Source organism: Camelus dromedarius, chromosome 16 (assembly GCF_036321535.1).
Source record: "Camelus dromedarius isolate mCamDro1 chromosome 16, mCamDro1.pat, whole genome shotgun sequence".
Lineage (NCBI taxonomy): Eukaryota > Metazoa > Chordata > Mammalia > Artiodactyla > Camelidae > Camelus > Camelus dromedarius.
In genome coordinates, this window is record NC_087451.1 from 44,855,277 (window position 1) to 44,879,015 (window position 23,739).

The 23,739-nt window shown below is 50.8% G+C and overlaps 1 protein-coding gene across 1 annotated transcript; it reads left to right on the forward strand.

Moving 5' to 3' along the window:
- The first annotated feature begins 8,746 nt into the window (after positions 1-8,746).
- Positions 8,747-19,338, forward strand: CCDC92B (coiled-coil domain containing 92B). Its single transcript, XM_031468555.2, has 3 exons — positions 8,747-8,960; positions 13,056-13,103; positions 15,470-19,338. Exons 1-3 carry the CDS (start codon positions 8,831-8,833, stop codon positions 16,060-16,062), a joined length of 771 nt encoding a protein of 256 aa, XP_031324415.2. The 5' UTR covers positions 8,747-8,830; the 3' UTR covers positions 16,063-19,338.
- The last annotated feature ends 4,401 nt before the right edge of the window (positions 19,339-23,739 follow it).

Sequence of the window (23,739 nt, forward strand, 5' to 3'; positions counted from 1 at the left end):
CGAGTGTCCTGAGGGCAGCCCTAGAGGCCCAGCTGGGAGCTTGGCCAGGTGCAGGACTCTGCAAGAAGCACTCCTTGTGGCAAGACTGGAACCCCTCCATGACCAGACAGGACCACCCCTTAGACAGGTGTCTGCAGCTGTTTGCTTTAGCTGGTGAAAGGCCAGAGTCCCTGGATCCATTCTGATATAGATCAAGGAGAAAAACATTGGGTGGGGGGGGTGGTATAGTTCAGTGGTAGAGCACATGCTTAGCATGCACTAGGTCCGGGGTTCAGTCTCCACTACCTCCATTAAAATAAATAAATAAACCTAATTACCTCACCCCCCTCCCATCAAAAAAACAAACAAACAAACAAAAAGAGAGAGAGAGAGAAAAACATTTGGGGCTTGGTCATAATAATCCCCAAAGTCCTGCTGGAGATGCACACTCAATGCATGGCCCCGGAACACTGGCCCAGGAGGGACAGTAAGGGACGAAGAAGTAGGACTGGGCTGGCCTCTCTGCTCCTCTCCCAGGGGTTTGCTCAGGGAAGACAGGGTGAAGAGGGGCTACTCACAGCACAACTAGAAGCTAGAGTTCCTGCAGGGTGAGATTTGAGACACATTTGGAACCCCACTGCCTGTCGAGCCATCTTAGAGTCATTTCTTCAATTTTTTGACAGTCTGCCAAGAGCAGCTAACCCTTTTATCCACTGATACCCAAGTCCAGTTAAAATTTAAATATTGACTGGGAAGGACAGAGAGGAAAGGAAGCCATAGAGAGAAGGCAGGGTGACCTTGATGCCAGTGAGTTGCTGGAACCCTCCCCAAGGCCCTCATCCAAGGTCTCCCAGTTCTGGAGACAAAGTAGAGGACTTCTCTGTATAGTTGGCACAAGAGGGCAGGAAAGGGAGTATTTGGCTGGCAATGGAGTAGGAAAAGCCAGACAGCCCTTCAGTTTGAAGCCCCTCAGCCCCTTCCTCTGGTCCCTGAAGGCAAGGATGGAAATAACTTACCCAGAGGGAGCTCTGAGCCACCTGTCACTCACTCAGTGCCACCTGGTTACTTGCCATCATGAGCATGAATGTCTAATGAACATTCAGCAATGTTGTAAGCACTTTACATGTACTAATTCATTTAATCCTCACAACAACCTAAAGATCTTATGAGCTACAGAGACCATCATTATCCCATTTTTCAGATGAGAAGACTGAGGTCTGGTATTTGTAAGACTCAGAATTAGAAGCCAAGCAGTCCCGCTTCAGAAGGCTCCCATGTGCAGTGAAAACGGATCAACACCAATGTTCTGGACTTTAGGGTTTAAAGATGATCTTCTCTTGGCTCTTGCGATGGAATCTCACAAAGAAGGAAAGGTGTCCTATCAACTGCGGCCCAGAGACATGATGTGACTCACCCAAGGTCACACAGCTAGCGAGAGATCTGGGTGGCAAAGGGTGAATTTTCTGACCCCGGTCATCTCACCCCCCAACCCCAACCCTTCCCTGGGCCAGTCGAGGGCAGTCTGGTTTCTACGCCAGTGGGTGAGAGAGGGGCGGAGCAGATCGGAGCCTGCCGACCTGGGCGCTGTCCGCGGTGCTGATCCGCCCGCCGCGCCCTTGCTCGCCAAGTGGCCGGCGGGTTCCCCGGGTTTCCCTTCCAGCTTCCAGCCAAAGCGGGCTCCGAGAGTTCGGTGGCCCGCCGGGGTCCTTGGGCCCGGCTCCCGGGGCTCCCGGGGCTCCTGGGATTCCCCCTCCCCCGACTGTGCGCCGCCAGCCTCCCCTCCCCCCGCCCCGCCCACGGCCCCTCCCCGCCAGTCCCAGGTCCCTCCCCTCCCCCCCTTATCTCTCCCGCCCCCCTCACCCTGCTCCCCTCTAAGGCTCGTTCGCCAGTTCCGGTCACGTTGCTGGGTGTTTACGCCTGGAGCCAGCCCCGGACCCCCCCCCTCGGCGCCCGGGAGCCCCCCGGAGCCCCCCGGAGCCCCAGCCCGAGCGCCCCGCAGCCTAGCAGTAGCTGATGGCGCCACAGCCCGGGCGGGCGCTGCGGAACCCCGGGCGCAGCTAGCGCGGGGAAGAAGAGCGCCTCCCCCGACCCAGCCCGGCCCGGACCCAGGGCCCCGCTGGCCTGTGGCTCCCTCAGGTCGCGAAGGTGAGGAGACCAGTGGGCGTGGGGGGGTGGGCGCCCGGTGGGGAGCCGCACGGCCCGAGCTCCAGCTCCCCGGGGAAGGCTGGCGCGGGGCTGCGCACCGCAGCGCGGGAGGCGGACAGGACCCGTGGGCTGCTGGCAGAAGTTGTCCAACGGCGCCCAGACTCGGGCCTTTCCTGGCCCTGGTGAAGAGTCCAGAGCGGCCTGAGGTCGAGTGACCGCCACCTCCTGCCATCTCCCACCACACATATCTTTCTTTCTGCCTGCCTTTCCCTGTCCTCCCTGGTACCTCTCTTCTCCGTCCTCCTTGGTCTCCACATCCCCCCCTGCCTTCTTTGGGAGTCATATTCCAGGCATAATCAGGGCAGAACAGTAAGACTGAAGAAGGTGGGGGATCCAGTTTCCCCATACATCCCACTCCCTGTGTTCTTGGATCTTCAGCTTCTCTGAGAGTGGGGCTTCTGAGATTTTCAGTAGGGAGGGGAGCCATAGCCTGCGGTGGGGGAGGAGGGGTCCTGGAGTGGAGAGGACCACAAGACCCCAGAACTGTGGCTCCACAACTGGCCAAGTGACCCCACCTTGCAGAGAGTCCCAGACATTAGTAAAGGGCTGACTTTTTATTTCCAAAGCAAGTCTCCAGGAAGGCCAAGGACTTGGGGAGGTGGGGGGGGTGATTATTTTTTAATACATGTACTTACTTGCCCTGGTGAGGCCCTGCCCTCAGGAAGCTTATGGCCTAGAGCAGAAGCCAGGCTGGCACGGGGCCATGCACACACACACACACATACACACACACACACACATGGACATACACTGAAGTGTGACACAAGGCAGAATGCCTGGTGAACACAAAGGCAGGAGAGAGTCATCCCAGCTTGGTGGGCCAGGGAAGGCTTAAGTGGGAAAGGTAGGATTTCAGCAGAGCTTTAAAGGATGGGTCAGGTTTCAGGAGGCAGAGATAGGGTAGGGGATAGTGAGGGGATGTCCACGGGTCTGGAGAGAGTTTGTTGTGAGAGCAGCAAGAGGTAGAATCTGAAAGAAGAGTTCAGACTGCAAATGTGGGCTGCATTTAGATTGTAAAGGGCCTTAAATGCCAGGATAAGCACCCGGTGGGGTACTCCTAGTTGCCAGGCACTGTAGTTGTGTATAGTGGGTAAACTGCTTAACCTCTCTGAGCCTCTACTTCCTCATCTATGGGGTGGATATTCTAATAGAACCTTCAATGTAGGGTTGCTGTAAAGATAAATGAGTTAATACACATAAAATGCTAATTGTCAGCCAATTTATTGTTATTTTATAAGAATTATTACCTGTACACTGATGATTATTATAAATATTACCTGTGCATCCATGTCTGAGAAAGACCTCTTGAGTTCCTGCTCTCTCTCCTACCCAGGGCCTCAGAGTCAGGTAGTAAAGAGGAATAATGACTAAGAAAAGTAAAGAACATATTAATTCATTTATTTATCCAATTATTACCATGCCTGTCTTATCTAATATATCTGCCCTGACTATAAGAATAAAAATAAGTTTAACGTTCTCCTTGAAACAAGAAGGCATACTTAAAGAATTTAAACAAAATGTGGGTGTGTGAATGTTCAGAACAGTGTGAGGATATTTGTTGACTCAATAAATGTTTTCAGTCCCAAAGAGAAAAGAAACACCAAGAATGAAATTGAAACTGGGACAAGAGAAGCAGTGAGGGGGTGAGGGGGCAGGGTGGCAGACAATGCAAACTCCGGGTAAGGAGAAAGCAAGAGCTTTAGTTCTGGTTCCTCTCCCAGCCAAGGTGTCTGCCTGAGGGAGAGATGGGGGCAGCAGAGACCAAGGGACATTGAGCAGACAAAGGGCGGGAAGTGGATAATGGTTAGCCACTCAAAAAAAGAGTGGATTATATAAGTGGTTTTCAAACTTCTGGTTAGCAGAAGCCCTTTCTCCATGAATTTGTTGCACAAGCCCATCATATAAAAGAGGGATAAACACAGCAAAGCTTCCAGCCCTGCCTTTTACCCTCAACCATTCTGGTAACATCCAAGACCCCTCTGCAGAACTAGGGGGCTCTATGGAGCAAATTTGAAAAACACTGATTGAGATGATTCTGAAGGCCCCTCTGAGTCCCAGGTGCTCTGATTCTGTCCTTTCTGTGCTTCTTTCAAACCATAAGCTCTAAGAACTGGAGATGAGAGAGAACTACAGTTTCCTACTTGCCCATCAGTGGCAGGTAGATAGCTGGGGAAGGAAGTGGGTACCCACAAGCCCCACAGAGACAAGTAGAAGACAAGGTCATTTTCAGAGATCAGTAGCCCAGGCCTTAGAGAGTCAGAATTGTGCCAGGGTCACAGAGTTCCTGGGCCTGACACTTTGTTGATGGTTGGGGACCTGAGCATAGGTTTCTCCCACCAACTTCCCCAAGAGGAAAAAAGATTTGTAACTTTCAACCCATGAGAGGCATGTCAAAAGTATTTGGAATTAACTCTATAAATTGTGAAGCCTGTGTTATAGGTCCCTTTTTATTCCTGATGACAATTTTTTTAAATGAACATTTTTTTTTATCAAGCTAGAAAATTCAAAGAAAGAAGAACTAGGAGCACAAGGAGAAGGTGGGCAACAGAAACAATGCAAGCCCTGAGGCCCTGAGGTGGTCAGGACAGTGGACAGAGGCAAGGGACCCTACTCACCAAGCACTCCAACCTGTGAGTTTGGGCATCTCGGGCTGGGCATGGGAAGAAGATGGCACTGACAGCTCTAATCCTTCATCTGTTGCCACTGGCCTGGACCGAGTCCTCAGGCATGAGCATCTTGTGAAGCCTGGAGCTTCAAGGACTGCATTTCTATGCAAAAACCTGACATTTTCCTGGCTTTGGCCTCTGAGGTGCCTGTGATTCACCAGCCACACAAAGAGATCTGTGTTGTCCCTGGTTCTCCCTTCCCCACGCCATCCCCCACACTCCCCCAGACAAACTAAACAATAACATCTAAGAAATAATATTTGCCAAGATCATTTATGACCCGAATTTCTGCCCTGAGAAGAACAGCCTGCCTAGTTGGAAGCAAATACTCAAGTCCTTCTGGGAAGGCACAGAAACAGTCAGTAGGTTCAGCTTCTCACTGTGGCCAGGGTCCGGTCTCCAGGGCTGTGTGTAAAGGGCCTTTACTCTTCAGAGACATTTGCATTTCAGCAGCTAGGTAACAGACATTTTTTCAACTCATCCTAAGCATAGGCCCACACGCCTTTATCCTCCAGGTGTATGCACAGCACACACATAGATGTAACAGAAGCCAGGAACACACCCCACCCCCACCCAACACACACACTCACACATATGTGCACTCCTTGAGGCATGCACACAGGCTCAAGTATACGTACAGGTGCACAGGTACACACATCCCAACATAGATATACAACAGCATAGAGGTAGCTAACCTGTTTCTCCCAAGTTATGCACCAGGATGCTGACTGTCTGCTTGACATCTATTTCTCCTTGTTTGAGGTTTCCTGAGCATGTCAAATCTAACATGTCTCAGGCTACAACTTACCTTCTCTGTAAATCTGCTTCTCCATCAGTCTGCCCCAGCTCCAGATAGTCACTCACTCGTACATCCTCCAGATATTTACTGAGTAGCTCCTATTTGCCAGATTCTGTGCTAGGTACTAGGGAACAGGAGGAAACAAAACAGAGTCCATCTTCTGTTGCCAACCATCTGGCAGGGGAAACAGACAATTAACAACAATGCAATATATTCTTGTGGTGATAAATTCACAGGGAAAAAAAAACAATGCAGATTAAGGGAGTGGAGAGTGACAGAGGGTTCTATTTTAAATCAGGTAATCAGAGAAGGATCTTGAAAGAAGGGAGGGAATGGGCCCTGAGGGTATCCAGGAGGACATTCCTAGCAGAGGGAACAGCACATACAAAGTCCCTGAGGCTAGAGTGTGCTTGGAAAGTTCAGGAGAAAGCAGAGGCCAGAGTGGAGCCAGCAATGGGAGAACAGTGGGAGCTGAGGGCAGACAGAGCCAGGGGCGATTGGGTAGGGTCTGATAAGAATTTTGGATTTGGTTTTAAGGGTGATAGGAGGGTTTTGAGTGGGAGGGCGGGGAGATGGGATCAGATTTGCTAAAGGAACTCTGGGGGTTGTGTGGAAAGTTGAGGGGCAAAAGTGGAAGTGAGAAGCCAGTGAGCAGGCCACTGCAGGGCTACCCCAGAGGGATGTTAGTGGCTGGGACTAGGGTGACTGCAATGGAGATAGTGAGAATGACTGGATTTAGGATATTTTTTTTGAAGGTAGAGACAGCAGGATTTGCAGCCAGGTTGGCTGTGGAATATGAAGAATAGAATCAAAGATGACTCCTAAGTTTTTGGCCTGAGCAACTAGGTACCCTTTATCAAGATGGCAAACACTGGGCATGAACAGATTTGTAGGAGGGACCGTAAGAACTCAGTATTGAGACTTATAAGTTTGAGGGACCTATTAGACATTCAAGTGGAGGTGTTAGGAGAATGAGTTTAGAGATCAGAGTATCAATAGTATTTACAGCCATGGGACTGGATGAGATCATGTAGGGAGTGATTATAGAGGAGAGCCAATGTGAAAGAGGTCCAGTGTGAACGATGAAGAAATGGGGAAAGATCCAGAAAATGTGCCTTCATACTTGAGATTCCCAAGCTGGAAAACTGGGACACATCCTAGACATGCCCTTCCCCATCATCATGATCCAGTCCAACCCATCCCCCATCCTGCCAATTCTACCCCCAGATACACCTGGAACTTCTTTCCATCTACACCTCTATCATCTGGTCCAGGCCTTCATCATCGCTCACCTTGACCACTGCCACACTCTCCCAGCTGACCTCCCCGCATCCACTCTGCCCCGTCCAATCTGCCCTCCCCACAACAACTAGTGATCTTTTAAAAATGCAAATTATTTCATGTCAATCTCCAGCTTAAAAGCCTTGAATAACTTCCCAATTCATTTAGTATTAATCCAAAATTATTAACATGGTTTACAGGTCCCTGTGTGATCTTTCACTTGCTAACCTCACTTCCTGCAACTCTCCCCTAATACCTTACACTTCAGCCTTCTCCAGCAGTGGCAGGGTCTCCGTTCCTCAAAAAAACCACATAAAACACTTAGTACGAAGCTTGGCACATCATGGGCACTCAATAAATGTAAGCTATCATGATTACGCTACCTCTGAGCCTTCACAGATGCTGTTTCCTGTTTGGGATGCCCCTCCCTTTACTCTTCTGACTAACTCCTACCCCTCCTTCAAGTCTGTATTAGTTTTCTTTTTTTGTTTTGTTTTGTTTTGGGGTTTTTTTTGAGAGGGTAATTAGGTTTACTTATTTATTTTAATGGAGGTACTGGGGATTGAATCCAGGACCTTGTGCATGCTAAGCACGCACTCTACCATTCAGCTATACCCTCCCCCTCTTGCATTAGTTTTCTATTGCTGCATAACAAATTACTACAAACTAAGTGGCTAACAACATAAATTTTATCTCAGTTTCCAAGGCTCAGGAGACAGGCACATTTTGCTTGGGTCCTCCACTCAGGGTCCCACAAGGCTAAAATCAAAGCAGGGCTGCATCCTCCTCTGAAAGCTAGACTAGGGAAAGAGCCACTTCCAAGATCCCTTAAGTTGTTGGTAGAATTTGCTTCCTTGCAGCTGTAGGACCGGAGCCCCCATTTTCTTGCTAGCTGTCAATCAGGGACCATTCTCAGCTACTAGAGGCCTCGCTCAGGTCCTTGCCTGTGGCTTTATCCACAGGCTCTCCCCGCATGACAGTTTACCCCTTCTGGGCCAGCAGCCAAATTTCTCTCAGGCTTCAGAGCTCTTCCTACAGCAAGGGCCCTTTGAACCGACCCACCCAGAATCTCCCTTTTGATGAACTCAAAGTCAACTCATTGGAGACCTTAGTTGCATCTGCAAAATCCTTCACCTTTGTCAGCTAACCTAATCACAGGAGTGAAATCCATAGTACTTGCAATCCCATCCACATCCAAGGCAGGGCAGGGTGCGGGAGAGGGGAGTGATATAGGAGGGCATGTACATCAGGGGTTGGGGATCTTAGGGACCACCTTGGAATTCTGCTTGCCACAAAGTCTCAGCCTAAAATCATGTCCACAAGGAGACCTTCCCCAACCTCACATTTAAAATAGGTCCCATCTTATATTCTTTCACATTATCCTGCAAGTTTATTTCATGGCACTTATCATAGATGGTAACTGTAAACTTAGTTGTTTGTTTGTTTGATGCACCTATTTATGTGTTTGATTCTCTCCTCTTCACCCTCTGAGCTCCACAAGAGCAGAGAGCAGGAATATTGGTTAAGAACCAGGCTAGAACCCAGATCTCTGTCTCTCTTTGCTGACTTTGCTGCTCCATTTGTTTTCCTCTCTGAGAAACAGAAGAGGCTAAAATTACATGAGGGCAAGGGACAGAAGCCATTTCCCTCTGGGCCTCTGGTTCATCATCTGTTAAATGGGAATAATTATACTTCTTGTCAATACACCTGTTGTTCCCGAAGCTTTGGTGAGTAAATACAGGGGAAATGACTGCAGTGGCGGAATCGCCTACCTGCTACAACAGGACCCCAGACTGAAGGAGACCACTGAAGGAATCTGAAGGTGGGCAAGGCAGATGGACCTAGAAGATGTGGGTTCACCTTGTCATCCTCCGCAGGTGGGGCCCAGGCGTGGGTTGCCATGGATACCGTGTCCCTGGAGCATCAGATCCAGAGTGTGCAACGCCACATCAGCTTCCTGAAAAAAGAGCAGATGGCCTTGTTGCGAGACCTGCACCTGGAAATCCTGAGGCTGCAGAAACGCTGCTCAGGTGAGGCCGGGATGGATGGGAAGGATGGGGAAGGGGCGACTGTCATCATCATTAGCACATCTCTGACGGCGTGCCCATGATGAGCCTCTCTGAGCCTCCCAACAGGCAGGTGTTTATCACCCCTTTTTCTTGGTGAGGAAACTGAGTCTTGGGGAAATGAAATACAAGTTTCAGGGCAAAGGGCTCTGGTTCAGCAGCAGAGGGACACTTGGGAACCATTTCTGGGGATTCCTGTCCTTTTCTGCTAAATGTTCATCAGGCAGCTCCTAGCTTTAAGAAGCCCTCAGTCTAAGGGGAAGACACAGCAACAGGTAATATAAAGACACACAAAAAATAAAGAGGGCTGACATCATGTCCAGCTTGAGGCGTGGGTGATGGAAGAGGGGACCAGGCATCCCACGCTTGCCAGAGGTGGGAGCATTTCCACTCCCTGAGCACTGAGTAAGATTTAGACCTACAGATATTACAGGGCAATGAGGGTGGAGAAAGCTTTCCAAATGATAGGAACAGAATGGCAACATTCAGAAGGTAGGAAACTAAAAGCTCATGAAAAATTCTATTTGACTGGATAACGCTGGTGGGAAACGGCTGGAGCCAGACCATGGAAGACCTTGACCAATATCAGGACAGCTGAGAAGTCTGGCCTGTCCTCAGTGGGTAGTGGGGCCCACTGATAGGTTTTGAGCAGCATTGTGCTAAATTAAGAAGCTCTATCTGGCAGTTGTATGGCAGATGAATTGGTAGGAGAGGGAAGCAGGGAGACTAGTGACAGGTCTGGGGAGAAATGAAGGCAGATGGAAAAGGGAGGACCAGTGGAAGGCAGACTGAAGGAAAGTACCTGGCAACCAATTGGATCTGTAAGTAGGACAGAGAGAAGCCCCAAGGATGATGTAAATCACATGTCTGATCTCCACTCTTGGACCTCAGGCCTCTGCTGTGTGGCCCTCTCAGAGGCTTAGCTCTGGCCCAAATACTTACCCAGGCCGAGCCTCAGTGTAGGCTTTAGAGCCAATGATTCATTCAATGTCTCAGCTGAAATGGCTCAACTCCTTCATTGTACAAGTAGGTAAACTGAGGCCCAGAGAGAGAGAGAGAGTCATAATGTTAGCATCACATCCAGAATTAGAATCCAGAGCACCACACTCCCCTTTGCACATGTGTATTCTCTCCCCAGTATGCTCAGATTGCTGCCTCTCTTCCATCCCCTGTTCATGGAATTCTCCCCATTCCCCAGAGAAAAACTGAGTTTTCTGAGGCCACTCAGAGGGTTTGAGTGACCTGCCTGGCTTCTCACTCTATAGCACAAGATGCTGGCAGTCCTGGCTCTCAGCCCTCTCTGGCTCCATACACAAGTTCAGCTGCCACATTCCAAGGCCAGGCTCCCTGCCATCTTCCCCAGAGCCTGGCTGGCAGCAGAGGCCAGCCGGGGCAGGGGGGTGGGCAGGGATGGCCCATACCGACTCACCCCTGCCTGATGCCACTTCTTCATTGCAACAACAACATTAAAGGGAAATTGAGATGAGTGAACTCTAAGGCCCTATATCTCTTCCTCTAATTTCTTTTTGCTTCACCTGAATTCTGAAGACCTGGGTCCTTCCACTCAGGACACAGGCTAGGATCCCAAGAAAGTGTAAGAAGCAGGAGCACAGGGCCCTTGGCTCCCACCACCTTTCTCAGACTGATCTGGGCCTGCAGCCTCTTGGTTATTGATTAAGGAGATAAAAATAACTCTGGGCTGGCCTGGAACAGCCTCTCTTGGGGCTAAAATGACTGAATAAGGCCCTGTCTCCAAGGGGTGGGGGAGTGAGGAGGAAAAGAGAGCAGAACAAAGGAGAAGATTTTTTTTTTAAATCAATGAAAAAGAATATGTGTGTGTATATATTATATGACTGAATCACTATGCTGTACACCAGAAACTAACACAGCATTGAAAATCAACTATATGTCAATTTAAAAAAACAAGGAGGGTGGATATAGCTCAGTGGTAGAGTGCATTAGCATGCATGAGGTCCTGGGTTCAATTAAAATGAATACATAAATAAATAAACCTAATTACTTCCCCACCAAACAAACAAAAAAGAGAGAGAAATTAAAGAGGGACCCAAAGGCTGGGAAGGGGATGAGAAAGGGGAAGGGTAGGTATAGAAAACAAGGGGGCAGGGCTTCAGGAGGAGCCTGCCAGCAAAGGGGTGACAATTCAAAATGAAAGGCTTAAAAGGTGGGTGGCTGTGTTCTGGTTGGGGAGGTGGCTGGGATGAAAACAAGAGCTGCCTACACGTGTTCAGCACTGAATCAACCCTAGACAGAGCCCTTACTTATTTTCTCTCATTTAATCTTAGCAACAACCCCTTGTGAGGCAAATGCAACCTTGTTCCCATTTCACAAATGAGATGCTGAGGCTCAGAGAGGTGCTGTCACTGGCCCAAGGTCACACAGTGTATCTGACCTGACAGCATACTCATCTAAACTATGGGGACTCTGGCCAGAATATGGGCAGGGAGATTTGATGGACGGAGGAGTGGAGCCTAGCTAGGACTGTGTGTCCCCCACCTGCCCCCAACTCCTGGGGTTAAGGGCTAAGGAGAAACAAGCCTATAGGCAGTTAGTGACAGAGCCAAAGTCCCTTTGGCTACATCCCCCAATTGAGTCAAGGGCCCCTTGGGCTACATCACAGGGCCTTGGAGGAGGGGCCAAGTTGGCCCCAGGAAGCCCTGTTGGGTAGAGGCATCAGAGTCCTCCCAGGGGCCCCAGGGAAGAGGTTCAGGCTCCGGTCACAGCAAAAGGCCCAGGCACTCTGGGCTTTCTGTCTCCTGGCAACAGTTGGTCTCCCCAAGGAAGGCACCTCCAGCAAAGCCCCAAGTCTCCAGAAGAGCCCGGTGAGGGCAGTGAGGAGGGGCGGGCAGAGGGACCACAGGTGAGTCTCTCTCTGTTGGTGCTACTGGGCAGTGGACCCAGAGATCTGCTACCTTCCCCCACCCCAGGTTCACACCCTCTCCCTTTGGGCCCCAGACTGCATCCCTGCAGGTACACACAGGTGCTCCTGAGCAGGTACCCTCTGGCATAGGCAGCTGTGGCTCCTGGGCTCCTTCCTTGCCCTCTCCCAGCCCTTGAGCCACATTGGAGTTGGGGGAATGGGGTTGGAAAAATGATCAAATCCAGCTGGCTGAGGGGTGGGGCTCTAAAGGGTGGGGTCCCGGAGGGTGGGCAGGCAGAGGGTGGGGACAGGGCTGCCAGCACAGGAGGAAACTGCTCCTGCCCCAGTGCCCTTGGCAGACCCCTTGGCTGCCCCACCCCACCCCCTCAGCGCCAAGCCGAGAGCCTTACAGGCTTGGCTGCACCAGGTGGCGCTGTCCTCCTTGAAGCCCCTCTCCCTGCCCTGTAGAATGCAGCAGAACCAGGGTTTAGAAAGGGACAGAGCTGCACTTACCTGACAGGGGAGATACTATGATCACAAAGTAAATCTTATCCATTTTACTCCAGATGTGCTATTTCCCCAAATGTGGGAAACCTGACTGCATAATGTGTGGTAGTGGGGGATGGTGGTTAACATCTTCCCCTGGAAAAAAAAACAAAAAACAAAAAAGAAAGGGACAGGGCTGTTATTCAGAAAAGAGCACAGGCACAGAAGTACTGCCTGTGGAAACAGTGAAATGCACATGTCCTATCGGTAAATAGCCATCTCCCTGAATCCTCCTTTAGTGCCCCCAAGCAGCCCAGGACACGCCAGACTTCCCAGATCCATCAACTAAACAACAGAAGGGTCTGTGCCCTGGGCCCCCAAAGCAAACCAGGCTCCCCAGTCCTACACGGGTTGAACTAACCTCCAAATCCAGGCCACAGAGCTTACACTGGAAAGATCTCTGGGCTTTGAATCAGGCAGATCAGGCTCAGGCTGTCTCTGACACCTCCTTTCGTCTCTTCCCCTCTCTGGGCTGCAGTAAAGCAGGTATGGGGGGTGGTTTAGACAGTTTCTAAGGATCCTTATTGCCACTTTTACTGGCCTGTGATTGCCTGATTTCACACATATACTCTCTCACTCTCTCTCTCTCTGTCTCTAATCTACACAGAATTGCCTTTTCTTATCTCTCCCTGCAGAATTGACCCATGACCTGGAGATAAGAGAGGCCCAATCTCACCAGCAAGGTAAGAGGACAACTGGTGGGGAAGCACCCACAGGTCACCTTTTCCCCACCACTTAGCAGGACCCAAGCCTTCTCCATACCTAGCCCTGACTTGGGGCAGGCACTCCTCAGCTTGTTGAGTGAGTACAGGATATCAGCCCCACTTGCACACTCAACTGGGTGACCTTGTGCAGTGAACAACCTGTGCCACCATACATAGTGCCCTGTATCCATGTCTCTGTCCAAAGTGGGAAAATGAAAGCAGGAAGATGGTGTCCAGAAAGTCCATGTGGTTGACTTCATTCCTTTCTGTGGCCCACCTCCCCAGTACTTCTTATCCTTCTCATGGTCACTGTGAGTGTCAAGATGCAACAAGATGGCACTATGGGGTCCTTGACTCCAAGGAACTTAGCCTAGAGGAGAAGAAAAGAGCCACGTGCACATAAGCAAATTCTTCATTTTACAAAAGCATGACTTCTTGCCATTGTAACAATTCTACTAAAGCATTTGTTTACAGATTATTACTTCACCCATAAAATGGGGAGTGGGGTGGGGAGATGGTGTTCAATGGGTAGAGGGTTTCAGTTTTGCAAGATGAAAAATTTCTAGAGATCTGTTGCACAAAAATGAGTTTATTGACACTACCGTACACTTAACACTTGTTAAGATGGTAAATTTGGTTATTTGGCTTCTTGCCATAATTAATTTTTTCAAATCAGGGGGTTGCATGGTTGAGATCTTAATCTCCAGATTATACAATCTCTCAAAACTAGGACTGGGTATTACCCATTGTCTCCCAGTGCAAGACATGTTACCTGACATGGAGAGGGACTCTGGAAATGCTTGAAGTAAAATGAATCACAAAAATAGTCTTTCTTGGTCAGGAGTGTTTTAAGAAAGGACTCCCGGATACTGATGTGCTGCTTATAATCAACAGCTACATGACCAAGAGCTAGGCATGGGAAAGGCTGGAAGTTTAAGGTTAAGGTAAAATGTTAGGAGCCCTGCAAATTGCTTTGTATTTTCATGCATAAAGATCCTTATGGACTTGGACCTAATACTGCCCACTTCTTTAAGTGGTGATCATGGGCAACCTCTTGGTGCCTAGGTGCTTGGAGGAGGGGGACACACACCCCAGACCCCAGGCCAGAAGCATTCTGTGACAATAGTAGCTTTTATTCCACCTACTGTTCTTCCTCTGAAAGGGTTTTTGGGGTCATTTGGGCTCAAGGTACTACCCCAGTGTCCTGGATTTTATCTTCTCTCTCAGTGGGCTTAAGAGCTCTCTTTCTTTGTCCTCTTTTTCTTTTCATATCCTTTCCAGAGTCACCTTTTACCTACCCTTTGCCACCTTTGTGCTACCGGTGTCCCCATACTCACTCACATGTGCCAATCCTGGGATACGATCCCTGCTGAAATGGAGCATATGATCCAGGAGGCAGAGGTCCTCAGCTCTGGGGGTACATTAGAATCACCAGGGAAAGAAAAAAAGTTGAAAAAAGAAAGAAAAATAAAATCACCAGGGAAGATTTAAGAAGTACCAGTTCCCAGGTCCAATCCCAGAGAGTCTGATTTAGTTGGTCTTCGGTACGGTCTAGGAACTATTTTTTAAAGTTCTCTTGGTGATTTCAATGTACATCCAGGGTTGAAACCCAAGGCAGTGGGCAAAGGCAAACAATAAACAATTAAAAAGAAAAAAAAATCACAAAATGTAATAAATGCTCTCTCTGTGAAAGAAACTAGGTTCACAGCACTCTGACTCCCCTTTCCTCCCCACACTTCCAGTTTTCAGTCCTTTGTTATTGTATGTCTCTCCTGCCACAAGGCTTTTGCACAAGTCCTACCCTCTGTCCAAAGCACCCTTCTCTACCCTGTCCACTACTTAACTCCTACTCATCTGTTAGATCCTTACCCAAGTCTCTCCTCTGCTGAGAAGCCTCCCCTGATTAGGTCAGTCTCTTGTTACAGTGTCCTATTGGCACGTGTCACAGATGCAGCCTCACATTCTTTATTATGTACCATACCTCTCCCACTATGTTGCTGTGAGCTTTGGGAGAAATGTTTTAGTATCCACCGTACCCACAATGCCTAACACAGTGCACAAAGGGCTCAACAGCAACAACAACAAAAAGTCGTAGAGTGAATAAATCGTCAAGGAAGGCTTCGCACTGAAGAGTTAGAGAAGTGGCCAAGCAGAGAGTAGGACAGGCGCCAGGGCCCCAGGAGGGAAAAGACGGGCCGCGTAGCCGGCGCGTTGGGAGTGAGGGCGGGCGCAGCAAGCAGGACACGCAGTCGAGGAGGTGCGGGGCTTTGCCCCGAGGATCCGAGAGCTTTGCAGGTCCGGCCAGGCGGGGGGACCCTCACTCTCCCCGCCTCTCCCCTTCCCAGAGTTGGAGTCCCGGGAGCTGGAGAGCAAGTGCCGCGCGCTGGAGTCGCAGTTGGCGGCGCGGGCGGCGGCCAACGCGGAGCTGCGGCGGGAGGTGGCGCAGCGCGAGGCGCTGGTGTCGGCGCTGCGCTGCAGCCTGCGCGCGGAGGAGCGCCGCTTCCTGGAGGAGCTGCGTCGCCGCAGCCACCGCGCCACCGTGCTGGGCACCGAGCTGCAGAAGCACACCGAGGCGGCCGCCTACCTCTCCTGCCAGCTGCACGCGGCGCGCCAGAAACTGCAGACTCCGCGACCAGGGCCTGGCGCTGCCGCCGCCGCCGAGCCCCGGATCCGCCGGCGTGCACAGCGAGCCCGCCGCCCGCCTGCCGCCGAGGCCGCCGCCAAGGGCCCGGGCCGGGACTGGGCCGCCTGGGAGCGCGCGGCCGGCGCCCCGGACGACCCCGACGCCATGCCCGACCCCGCGCTCTTCCTCTACGCCCGGAGGCCCCCGCGGCCCAGCGGCCGCAGCCCGCGCCAGCCGCCTCCCCAGGAGCCCCCGGACCAAGCCGACCCTACGGCCGCGCCCAGCCCTCCCAGTGCGCCCGCGGACCCCGAGTAGGTGCGGGGCCGGCGGGGCGGAAAGCGGGGGAAGACCGGCCCGGCCCCGGGCTTGGAACACAGCTCGGGCCGCCCAGGCGGGTCCCGGGGTCCAAGGGACCAGGCCCCTCCCCGGGGGGCGGAGGCGACCTCTGCTCCTTCGTCCCTTCCAGCCGCCCCCTCCTTTTATATTTCCCGACGTGGCCGAAGCTTCGAGTTCTCCCCTTCCGCCGCCGAGGAGCTCCTCCGCGGGGCCCAGCGAATGCACGGTTTTTCAGGGAGAGGACTCGCAGTACTGATCCTTTTCAGGTCCCCACCCTGCCACTGGGAGGGGAAGGGGCGAGGGTCACGCCCTACCCCGGGGAAGCCGACAATCGTTTGGCAGGAGGGGGAAGGCTGGACTGGCCTACGGAAAGAAACCAGAGTGGCGCTTAGCATCCTTAGGCCTTCCAGCTTCCCGCTGCGGCCTCCCTCAGCCCCGCACGGCTGCCCTTCCCGCCGAGCCTTCCTCCGAGGGAAGGCTCAGGCTGGGGACTAGAGGCTGGACCATTTCCTCGGAAGCCGCTTCTTTCCCCCATCCCACTGATAGGTCCTTACTGGTGTGCACGGAACACTTTAGAAGACGCCTCCTCCAGAGCCTCTGGTGGGGAAAGTGTGGACTGACGAAAGTTTGAATTTCTAGAGGTTAGCACCCATAGACCCTTGGAGAGGGTTATAGAATGGGTTTGGTGGCAGATCCTGGTCTAGAGCTGTCTCCAGCTCAGTTCTTCCCCAGGATGCCGACCTAGATATTTAGACTCCTGGGACACTCCGGAGTCGGACTGCCAGGTCAGGCTTATGGAAAGGCAGAAACTGCCTTCAGGAGGTAGCTGGGAATTTGAAGGCTGCCCTGGGAGTTTTCCTAGGTCTGTTTATTGGTGCTAATTTTGCCCAGCTTCCTAATTAGCTGGCTGCACCCAGAGGCGGGAAGAAGGGCCCGGCTTCTTGGAAGTGGCGGTTGTTGATAGAGAGTTGAGTTTGCTCTCTATCAAACTCAACTCTGGGGACGGTGGGAACCCAGGTTAGACCCCCAATCCTATCAGACCTGACAGTGGCGGGGTGCTCAGTGCCCTCTGTCTAGGTTGGCGAGGGTTGAAATGAAGAGGGCCACCCCACCTCCTAACGCGTTTCTCCCTAGCTCCCCCTCAAGACCAGAGGCAGGAAGTTCAACTTCGGACTCTAGCCTAGAAAGACAAACCCCTAGAAGCCTGCCGCCTCATGCCATCCCTCCTCTGTCGGTCCTGCATCAAGTCCTAAGTGCCTGTGAGGTCTTCCAGGGGCTGCCGAGGGAGGACATGGGGCAGGGAGAGGCCTTTACCTCACTCCAAAACACCCCATCCTGGCAGGTCCTGACCTTGGCTGAGGCCAAGCCTTCTGTTTGTCACCCAGGGATCCCGGAGGTCTTTAGGGGTGATGAACCCTTTTCCCATCATGGCCCCACGAAGAAGAGGGCGGATAGATACCTAATTTTACCCTCTTTCACTGTGTATGTTAGAGGGAGCAGGAAACTGGCAAGCACACTCCCCACCCACCCAAACATGCAGGGCCCTCCCAGCTGACCGCACCCAGAACCCCTGGGACCACTGAGCAATAACCAGGCCTGGTCTAGGTGTGCAGCCACTGGAAGGCCAGCAGCCAAGGTGTGGGCATCCTTGGGACAGACAGTGCTGTCCAGCTTCACTTGGGCCACAGTAGTGGCCTAGGATCCTTGCTCTGCCTGCTCCCGCCTCTGCCCTCCCCACCCACCCAGTCTCTGTGGTTGTGCCTCTGCCCTCTGTCTCCCCTCAAATGTGGGTGACTCACTCTACCCCTCAACCTATCGCCCTCCCTTTCAGAACGTGTCTGAGTGAGGAAGCCTCTGTCCGTTCTTGGTTGCACTCACTTGAAGGGGCCCAGAGGACTGTGGGAAGGAGGGAAAGGCGGTCTTTCTGGAGGCACCCACCCAGACCCTTATCTTCTGCAACCATACTTTTGGGGTGAACAGGGTGACTTTGTTATGTCAGTTCTTCTAAAGAGATGGTGAAGTACTTTATCCACCCACCCACCCACTAAAAGCCATAGCTATGCCTGCCTGGCCTCCCCCAGCTCTATAGCAATAGCCCTCTTCCCTCTTTCCTCCTGAGTACCTAAGGTGGCTGACTGGGCCCCACCCCCACCCCCCGCAGACCCCATGGATCTTCCGGTGGCCTGCCTGTCTCTCCCTAAGTGACCCTATCAACACCTCCCACCTCCTGGTTCTCTTCCAGCAGAGATGATGACACTTAATTGTTTGTGGGGTGTGCTTGGAGATCCTCCAGATGAAAGGTCCTGAGTGCTGACTTGCTGACTCTCAGCTAAGTTGTTGGGGTCTCTGGGAAAGGAAGTAAGGCAGCCAGCCCTCCCCCAAGCTGGAGGAGGGGCCAAAGCAGATACAGGGTTCCAATTCCCCTTCTCCATGCCTCTCCTGGAAATAATGGACAAGAGACTTTCCTCCTCCCATCTGCCCCTGGGTTTGGAACAGAACCCTCAGTGCAGCAGACTAAGACTGGGAGTCAGCAGCCTGCCCTTGACCTCAGTGCTCCAAAACTCCTCAGCCTTACCCTCAGCTTCTGGCCCTCCCCCTTTCCTGGCATGGGGGCTCCACCCTGCCAAAGGAAAGACCCCTTCCCATGAGCCCCTGAAACCTTTGGGTGACTAGAAGGGAAAGGATTGTTTCTCCTCCCCACCTCTCCCCTCTCCTCTGCTGCAGAATCCCTATGGGGAGAGGGGCGGGTTGACATGGACACTCAGGGGCCCTAGTTGGAGTCAAGAAGGAGAGCTTCAAGTGGCGACCTCTCCAGGTTCCAGAAGCCAGCCAGGGACCCACAGGCAATGCAGCATGAGGCTCTCTACCCCGCTCCCCCATATCCCACCCACAGTGGCTGGCAGTTTGGGGAACCAGCCCAGGGCTGAAATGGGGTAGCCCTTCCCCAAACAAGCAGCAGAAGAGAGGCCTCCCTGGTGGAAAAGAAGAAGGCCAAGAGGGGGTGGGGCAGCATCTCCTCATTGTGGGGAGCTGGGGATCTCGCAGCATCCTCTTGCTGAGGTGCCAACCTTGAATGTGGGACATGCAAGGCTGCAGAAGCACCTGGCAGGAGCCCCATGGGCACGGCAGAGGAATTCTGCTCCAAGTTCTCTGTTGGCTGCGCTTTTTAATCCAATGCTTTTCAGAGTGTATTCACTCACCCACAGAAATAGAGCCCTGTGCTTTAGGGGTGACTGTCATATGCCTTATTCTTAATAAAATATCGAAAAACACAAGTCAGACTTTTTCTCTGTGGGCACTCTGTCCCCCACCCGCCCCGCACTCACCCTCCATCCCTGCAGGTCCGTGGAGAGGATGTGGAGGAGACCGAGAATGGTTTGGGAGTTAGCCAGTGGGTTGGGTGAGACTGGGAGCTGATACTCTGGAGTCCCCTCAGTCGCTATTCCTCACATAAGGCACAAGGCTTTCATCTGAGATGTCCTGAGGCTCAGGCTAGCCCTACCCCTCTCTCCCTGCCACCAAAACGCAAATGAACAAACAAAACCTTGGATCAAAGGCTCCTGGCTATGGTTGGCAGGGATGGATTGGAAGGACTCCATGCCTGAAATTGCACGTTGTTCTGGCCCAGAAGGAATCTGGGATTCTGGGCATCTTTGGCCATGCTGGTTCTCCTTCTCTGACACCCACCTCCATCAGAGAAGAGCCCTAATCTTATCTTCTACTAATGAGGGCTGTCCTGGGACTGCAGTTTGGGAGCTCAGCATACCCAGCACCTTCAAGCTTATACATTTTCAGTGTAGGTCTGTGTTGTGGATGGCTCTAGGAGAAAAAGCAGCAGCTCTGCATTCTAAGGATGCAGGGGATAGATTGGTTTTGCCTGCAACATTTCTTCTGATAATAGGACCCATCACTTCCTTTTGGGCAACAGCCTTCTCCATCTCAGTCCATGTGTTGGGGGAGCTGACCCTGCCCTTGTGACCTAGGTAAGGCAGGTCACACTGATTGGGTTGGAGATGGGCATGTGACTCAGCCTGACTCAATGAGAATCCATGTCAGCACTTTTACTGGAACCATTCATTTAACAGACCAACTTAGGTGCTAGAGATGCAGCAGAGAACCAACCAGGACTATTGAAGGACAAATTCTTAGGTTGCTAAAATGGCAGAATATCAGCCTGGAGATCTAGCAGGACTTTTGCTACCACCAGGAGAGATGGAGACAGTTCCTGATAATTAAGCTGCCTGTATCTAGCTATACCTGTAGCCCATATACCTTTGCCCTTTTCAGTTGTACAAGCCAATAAGCCCCTCTCCCACTTTTGTTTTTAAATGGTCAGCATTAATTTGTGGGGCTTTTCTACTTTTATTTTTTAACTAAATTTAGATTTGAAGAAAAGTTGTAATAATAATACAGAGTTCTCTCACCCAGCTTCTCCTATGTTAACATCTGAATTTATCATAGTACAATTATCCAAACCAAGAAATGAACATTCGTACATGGCTGTTAACTAAACCACAGACCTTATTTGAATTTCATCAGGTTTTCCACTAGGGTCCTTCCAGGAGCCTAGCCAGGGTCCCATTGCATTTAGTTATTTTTCGTTCGTCTCCTCCAATCTGTGACACACTTTTATTTCTTTATTTCTTTTTTTTTTTTATGAGGAGGAGGTAATTTAGTTTATTTATTTATTTGTATTTGGAGGAGGTACTGGGAATTGAACCCAGGACCTCATGCATGTTAAGCATTCACTCTACCACTTGAGCTATACCCTCTCTCCATGACATACTTTTAAAAGCCATTTTGAGTTGGGTTTTAGTGCCTTGCTAACCCCACGAGTCCTGACAATGTCCAAGAGAAAACAGTCAGTGGGGGAGAAACAAGTGGGCCCCAACTAATAATGTACATTGATTAAAATATTTGCAGAGCTCAAGGGAAAGAGTGACCACTTCCAGCTGCCAGGACTAGGAAGCAGTTGAACAGACACAATGGTATCTGAGCTTGATTTTGTAGACCTGGGATGGCTCCCGCCTCTTTTCCCAAGATGCTTCTCCCACAGAAGTTGGCACTGAGAAAAGGTAAGTGACTTGTTCAAGGTCACATAGTGAAGGAGTCAAGAATGGAGATAGACTTGAAGTCACATACAGTTGTCCTTTGGTATCTGTGGGGGATTTGTTCCAAGACCCCTCCACACCCCACCCACCCACACAGATATCAAAATCCAATGCTCAAGTCCCTTATATAAAATGGCATAGTATTTGCATATAACCTATGTACACTCTCCTGTATACTTTAAATCTTCTCTAGATTACTAAACTTTCCTAATACAATGTGAATGCCATGTAAATAGTTGTAAATACAATGTAAATGTTATGTAAATATCTGCAAATACAATGTAAATGCTATATAAATAGTTGCCAGTGTTGCAAATTCAAGTTTTGCTTTTTGGAACTTTCTGGATTTTTTGGTTTTTTAATCCCTGGTTGGTTCAACCTGCATATTGATTCCTACCCAGGTGTGTCCAGATAGAGGAGACAGGCAGGCCCTCACTGTCCCATCTCAGTCCCTTGCTCCAGCTTCTGAGGATCAGGTTTGAGCCCAGGATGAGCTGGGACCAGACCGGTAACTGGCCCAGGAAGTATGGCCCTGGCCTCTGCTTGTTCCTGGCCTTCTGTCTCGCCAGGCAGTTAGGGAAGGGAAGGCCCAGCCCTGGGTAAATATCTACCCAGGACTCTGGGGTTTCATGTTCAAGTCAGAAAAAGGAGAGAAAAAGGGGAAGAGAGAGAGGGATTTGCCTGAGGGTCCTCCCACAGACCCTGGGGTCCCAGCTGGCTGGGCCCAGCCCAGAGTCACAGTGCAGGGCCTTGTGCATGCCAAGCACAAGAAAACTCAGAGATCATTTGTGCAACCTCTTCATTTTATAGATGGGGAGGCTGCGGCCCAGGGAGTCTCGCTGTCACCCCTTCCCTCCTGGCAGTTCTGTCTACACAAATTTAGATTGAAAGAGGTGGAGCATTTACTCTCTTATGGGTTCCTCCAGTCAGGCCATTGATATAGGGGACTCCCTCCTACCATCCAGGGGGTTTGGGTTCCCACTCACCTCTCCTACCCTGGGGAACTCTGAAAAGGAGGGCGGAAATAGGAATGCCCAGCTGAGTGGGTGCATCCACCATAACAATAATTAGGGAGGTGGGAGGCTTTAAGCAGGCTAATTATGTAGGTTATGTAGGTCTCAGCCTTGATAAACTTCCCTTTATACTTATTTAGCATCATTCCCCAGGGGCTGTAAAGACGGGGAGTGCCACCCAGACAGCCCCGAGGTTAGGGACTGCGTGCGTGACAGAAGGCTGCTAGGGAAAGGGGAGGGGATCCAGAGAAGCCAAGTTGCAGGTTCTCAGGCTGCTGCTGGGACTGCATAGTCACTAGGCCCCTGGACAGACTGGTCACCTGCACCCTGAATGATCAGTAGGCACTCACAGACCCTGACCATGAGGAGGATATAGGAGGAAGGTAGGGCATGGTACAGGCTGGTACCTCTCCAGGGCTCAATCTGGTGGGTCTCAGCCAGGCATCATGGAAATGATCTGAAGCTCTGGATACAAAGGTCAAAGCATACAGTACACAAAAGGAGTATCTGCAAGGAAAGACCAGGTATTGTATATAACAATGGAGGTCGAAGGTGAAACCCTGTGGAAGCCTCAAAAGGACAGCTTGGCTCTGCCTACACTTGGGTCATCCATTCAACCAACTGATGAGCATTAAGCACCTGCGATGCATCAGGCTCTGGGGAGATGCTGGGGATGTCCAGATAAATAAGGTATGGTCCTCGCCTTCAGGAAGTCCCCCAGTCTAGCTGCTATACTCCTCACCTGAGAACCAGACATCCCCATTTGGCCCAGACAGTCTCGGTTTATGCCTATTGTCCCAATGTCATTATAAATAGGGCCAACTTTCACTCTCAAAAGTGTCCTGATTTGCATGATAAATCATACGGTCACCTTAACCACAGCACAACATAGAGGTAATGGTGAAAACAGTTGGGGAAAGTGGTGGAAGTAGTTGCTGTTAAGACTATGGTGAAAAGACATTGGTGGAGGCAGCTTAAAAGTAAGAAATAGTCTGTTTAATATGTGATTGGACCACCAGACTATAGAGAAAGTGGTCAAAGGAGGATGCTTTTTGTGTGTATCTATTTCCCCATCCCCCAGCTTGCTGTTCACAGTGTTAAAACTGAGCTATGCGTCTGGTTTTGAACAGTGGTACCAACATGGAGGGGGCTTCCAACTTCAGCTACACTGGACTGGGTGCAATTCTCCAAATTCCTTGATTTTCATGGATACATACTAAGTACCCATCAGTTTGAGAGACTGGTTAAAAGCATTATGGCACAACAACACGATGGAATATATCCAGCCATAAAATGGAATGAGAAAGCTGTTTGTGTACCGACATGGAACAATCTCCAGAATATATTGGTAAGTAAAAAAAATCAGGGTAAAAAATAGCAGGTACAGTGTGTTACTATTTTGTAACTAAAGGAAAAAAAAATATAAATATATACACACTGTCTTATATGCAAAGGCTATCTCTAGAAGAATATAAAAGTACTGGTAATCTTGGTGGGAAGAGAAACTCCCTGGGAAGGGAAACTAGGTGGCT

Bases quoted from the DNA above. Each gene is read 5' to 3' on its own strand.
- CCDC92B (XM_031468555.2), top strand. From the start codon at position 8,831: ATGGATACCGTGTCCCTGGAGCATCAGATCCAGAGTGTGCAACGCCAC. The intron at 8,961-13,055 runs GTGAGGCCGGGA...CTCTCCCTGCAG, and splicing joins GCTGCAGAAACGCTGCTCAG to AATTGACCCATGACCTGGAG. The intron at 13,104-15,469 runs GTAAGAGGACAA...TCCCCTTCCCAG, and splicing joins GGCCCAATCTCACCAGCAAG to AGTTGGAGTCCCGGGAGCTG.